We start from the raw sequence: 5034 nt of genomic DNA, 5'->3' as shown, positions 1-5034 counted from the left end.
TAATATAACTCTGATTGGATTCGTCTGAAAGAAGAAAGTCACATACACCTAGGATGCGTCGAGGGTCAGTAAAACACAGGCTAATTTTCATTTTTGGGTGAACTAACTCTTTAAGGTCTGTAAACCCCTCCCTTCCATAAGCCTACTCTCCTCTGATTGGTCAGCTGGCCAAGTCCGTTGTGATTGGTCTTTCCGTATACAATGCATGTTGGAAAACGAAACGCCCATTACCATAATTAATTTTTTGCTCCGGAGGGTTACTTGTAAACAAAGATGCTAAAAGGTTACAAAAATGACATCGATATTACCATATCAATTCAAGCCCGAGTCCGAGGATGATTCCGATGCAGTCGCTCAAACGGAAACTCCATCGCAAGCTCAACTTGATCAGGAAGTTTCTCAGTGGTAAGTTTAAACTTTGTATGTGGTACTTTACGTGATGTGACAGCTGTGTTAGAATGCCCAGTGAGGCTGAAAACACAGCGTCTTCTCGACATGATGTAAACACACTAACTAGCGGAAATGTTTGTGGGCAGGTCAGACTGTTCGTATTTCGCAGGCAGGCAGGGATTATGCAAATGTGACATATATAGGTAACAGGCAGAAGATTCGAAAATATAACGACTCGTTAAGGCGGTTCAGAGTCAACAATATCTTTATTTATCATGCATTTTTTTTGATTAACAACTTTGCAGACTGTTTATATTGAAGGATAGCTACGTTACAAACTGCAAAAAATGTATTTTTCGAAAACCCATTATGACCTGCTCTTTAAGAATTACATTTTACATTTCAGTATACGATAGTAATATATTTCTGACATAATTTCTTCAAGTTAAATTGAACTTTTATTTTTTAACTTTTTACATTTCTGGCTCCATTGGGCTTCTCCCTCCCTCCAGCTCCACCTTGGTCCTCTGTCGCTCCAGCTCCACTGCGGCCTTCCGGATCCCTGCCTATGTCTCGGTCGCCTGAGCCATCTGCTCCGCCTTGGCCCTCCGGTTCCTCCTCATCGCCCTAGCTCTGCGGCTCTCCGTCTCTATCCCACCTGCTCCGCCGCTGTCAGTCAGCCCTCTGGAGTCGTCAGCCCTTCCTCCACCATGGCTCCTCCCTCCATTGGCTCCACCATGGGCTGCCTTCCTGGCTGCTGTCTGGGTCCCGCCTAGCTCCTCCTGCTCCGGCTCTCTCCTGTCTTCTCCCTGGCTCCTCCCTCCGTCTGATCCGCCATGGTCCCTCCTGTCTCCTCCTTGGCTCCTCCCTCCGTCAGATCCACCCTGGTCATCTGCCTGCCTCCCTTCTCCTGACCCTCGCCCTCCTCCTGAACCCCCGCCCTCCCTCCACTTTTAGTCCATCTACGGCGCGAGGCTGCGCCTTCCGGGAGGGGGGAGTTGTCACAATATGGACCTTGTTTCTGTTCTCCTGTTTTGTTTCTTGACCAGGGGTGCGTCTCAATCAGCTCCCTTATTCAGTAGTCAGGGCACTGATCAGGGAGTCGGCCATTTTAAGGGCTGTCTCAATTGCGAAATGTCTCAATAGCGAAACGTTCGCTCCCTGAAAAATCCCACAATGCACTGCAAAAACTAGTGAGCATCAGCGCTCACTATGCGCCCTTACCGGAAATAACGTCACATTTCTGAAGCGTGAAACATAAAACACACGAGCCAATTCGATAAATATAATGATACGCGATAGAATATCAAAACCATTTTTAGTATATTTCAATATAAACACACATCGCTAGACAGGAATTGAACACATCTAATTAACATTTATAATTAATATTCGGCTGAAATGTTGTAAGAACATGTAACAGAACGATGTGTTTAAAGAGAATAAAAAATAATATAAAAATTAGATTGGTCCTGCGGCTGCCTGTTGTTTATTAATTCCAGTGATGACATACTACTATGTTGTCCGTTGACATTGTACGTAATCATGTCACTGGAATTCGAGTGATCACTGTCCCAACTTGCAGTGAGTCAGGGAACTTACCAGTGAACAAATTCGTGTCCACAATCTACTGATTCACGAGCTAGGGAGCTGATTGAGACGCACCCCTAGTTCCCTTGATTAGTTCATTCTGTTCACCTGTGTTCGATAATTATTTGGTCTGCGTATTTAAGTTGCTCCCTTTCAGTTCTTCCTGGCTGGTTATTGTTTATTGTTATGTGTGCTTCTTGTGTTTCCTTATGTGTTTTTGGATCTCCCTCTACTCCTGGGATTATAATTAAAGAATATTTAATTCTACTCCATGTTCGCCTATCTCACACATTTATTGACATACATTTTATGGCGATATTATTATTATTATTTTTTATTTATTATTTTCTTTAATTACACAGCCCTAGAACTATCTTATTATTTTTAACCAACTAGTGATTCTAGCAGATGTTTGAAGACAGTTCCCTTTATATTCGCACAGGTGTCCTAGAAAAATAACTGCAGATCTAGTTCACGACATTAATCATGAACATAACCCACAAACAACCAGAAAGCATCCAAATATATTTTTGAACCATCTATCTTTGGGCTCTATTTCTTTATATAAATGCCACTTTGTGTGATATTTTGTTATATGATTCAGTATCATTCATATAATTTAAGTGTGACGTAGATGTGCAATTATATTTTGGTGCCACTGGATATACAACAAAAAAGAGATAGAGAGTCATTTTTCTAAAAGCATTGTTAAAGAATAACATGATGCCTAACTCCTCTACCACTTGAGATTTTTAATTAAAAGAGACTGATCCTGCTGCTGTGGATATTGTGAGGTAGGACGGTGCCTTCTTGATTAAAGGTTTAACTGGGGGCTGTGGTGGTTCCAAAGGTGTAAGTTCCTCACCACAAGAGGGACCTGAAAAAACACCTTGTTTCCTGTGCAATGGAAAAAGTCCTCAAGGGGCTTGTGTTTGATGTGCACCTGATCCACTCAACATATAGGCTATAATGTCTCTGCAATGGCTCTTCACTAGATAAGACTGAATTATAATGTTTTGGTTGCTTTGTCTTTATTTGATTGCTAATATTCACTGTACCTAAGAAAACCCTTGCATGAATAACAATTCTCATATACTGTGTATATCATTCTACATTGACTTTCTCACCAGGTCAAGTGTGGTTTTCTCCAGCACATCCACCAGCTTCTCCAGCTTTGTGTTGGCAGTAAAAATAAAGTCATCATCCACCCATAGCACATATTTGGTGGTGACCTGTGACACGGCCAGATTACGACCAGCAAACCAGCCCTGAAATATAGACATACATATTCAGAACCCATCATACTGCATGTAAACACAGACAGAAATGTGTCATCAACTCAACAAAGTGACCCACCTTTCCGAAGGGCATGATGTAATGTTCAATATATGGGCCTGATACTGTTTTCGGGTGCTCACTGTCATCTGCTATCACTATTGTAACTGTTGGATAGTACTGTCGTATGCTGTCAATTAAATCCTGGAGCTTGTCATAGCGCAGGAAGGTTTTAGTTGCTATGGTCACGAGAGCACTGATGTTATACTCTGAAATCGAGCAAACAGAAAGTCAAATGTAAATGGAAACATGTGGCTTTAATTTCCTTACAATATAAATAACAAATAACACTAAAATCACAGAATGAATGATTGTTTTGCCATGAGCAAGGGTAAATGTGCTGACACATCTAATATACAAAGAATAAATTGAATTGTAGCAGCATACAATAGCTTGCGCAGGAAGGTTTTAGTTGCTATGGTCACGAGAGCACTGATGTTATACTCTGAAATCGAGCAAACAGAAAGTCAAATGTAAATGGAAACATGTGGCTTTAATTTCCTTACAATATAAATAACAAATAACACTAAAATCACAGAATGAATGATTGTTTTGCCATGAGCAAGGGTAAATGTGCTGACACATCTAATATACAAAGAATAAATTGTTTAAATTGCTTACTACATTATTGTTGATTGAAGCACCGGAACCACTTTCGGTACTCTGAACATAACTGTTGGCTGATATTAAAATATGTAATTCTCTTGGCTTGCATTATAAGTACATTTCTAGTGTAGAATATCCTTTAGTATAATTTTGCCTCATACTGAGAAAACAAACACATACAAATTAGGGCTGCACGATATATCGTTTCTGCATCGATATCGCGATGTGCGCATCCGCGATAGTCACATCGCGGGATGTGCGATGTTTAGTATACTGATCGTTATATCTATACTGATTGTTTTCTTTGCTCACACACAGACACGGTGTCTACACCGGAAGCGACAGCTGTACAGAGATACCCATTTTAAATAAATTTAGTAGCGGAGCTACTGCATGCGATTTTCAGTGCTGGAAATCCGTTTATCCTTTGTTGAAACTTCCGCGTCGTCGTGGAGAGCGCAGGTCATGGTCGCTTAGCAACGGCAGACGCTACGAAAGCGCAAGCTCATGAGCGCTTTGGAAAGAAGGAGAAAGCGGTGCGACTGGCGATTGGTTCACAGCAGTTTAATGTTCCTGTTGCTTTCTCTGTCATGAACGTTAATCAAACAACAAAACATAAAGAAAAATCACTTTTGTAGCTTTAACACAGATTTGTTAGATTTAATTTATAATGAAAACTATGCATTGTTATTTTACATTTGATTATTCAATTTCTGTACCTGAATACTGTTAGACTTACCTGAAAAATATAAAGCACTGCTTATTTCATTTGTATCTTTGTTCTGTTATTTATCTATGCTTGTAATTTGTTTATTTCCTATGCTGATTTACTCGCCTACAAAAATCACCCCAATCATTGATTATTTTTTTTCCAAATATAGAGCTATTGAAGTCATCTGATTTTTTTTCATATTGCAGAAAAAAAATATATCGCAATGTGAGTTTTTTCCAATATCGTGCAGCCCTAATTTAAATTTAAATTATGAATTTCATTTCATAATTTACATTGAAATGATATATTTATTATGTATGCATTTCTTCTTCAAAAATACTAAAAGAAATGGATGCGTACGAATTTACGAATCAATATAGAGTACGAATCATTAAATTACT

The 5034-nt window shown here is 39.6% G+C and overlaps 1 protein-coding gene across 1 annotated transcript in view; it reads right to left on the bottom strand.

The window, feature by feature from the left end:
- Window positions 1-5034, bottom strand: part of LOC107733607 (beta-1,4 N-acetylgalactosaminyltransferase 1-like) — a 22998-nt gene that overhangs the window by 8106 nt on the left and 9858 nt on the right. Inside the window, exons 8-9 of the mRNA XM_016545294.1 lie at window positions 3337-3524; window positions 3108-3248 (exon numbers count right to left, since the gene is read on the bottom strand). Coding sequence (XP_016400780.1) covers window positions 3108-3248; window positions 3337-3524 — 329 coding nt within the window. The remainder of the gene's footprint in view (window positions 1-3107; window positions 3249-3336; window positions 3525-5034) is intronic.

The sequence above is a fragment of the Sinocyclocheilus rhinocerous genome, unplaced genomic scaffold, assembly GCF_001515625.1.
Source record: "Sinocyclocheilus rhinocerous isolate Xijiao unplaced genomic scaffold, SAMN03320098_v1.1 scaffold4023, whole genome shotgun sequence".
Lineage (NCBI taxonomy): Eukaryota > Metazoa > Chordata > Actinopteri > Cypriniformes > Cyprinidae > Sinocyclocheilus > Sinocyclocheilus rhinocerous.
This window is presented reverse-complemented; position numbering and strand designations above follow the sequence as displayed.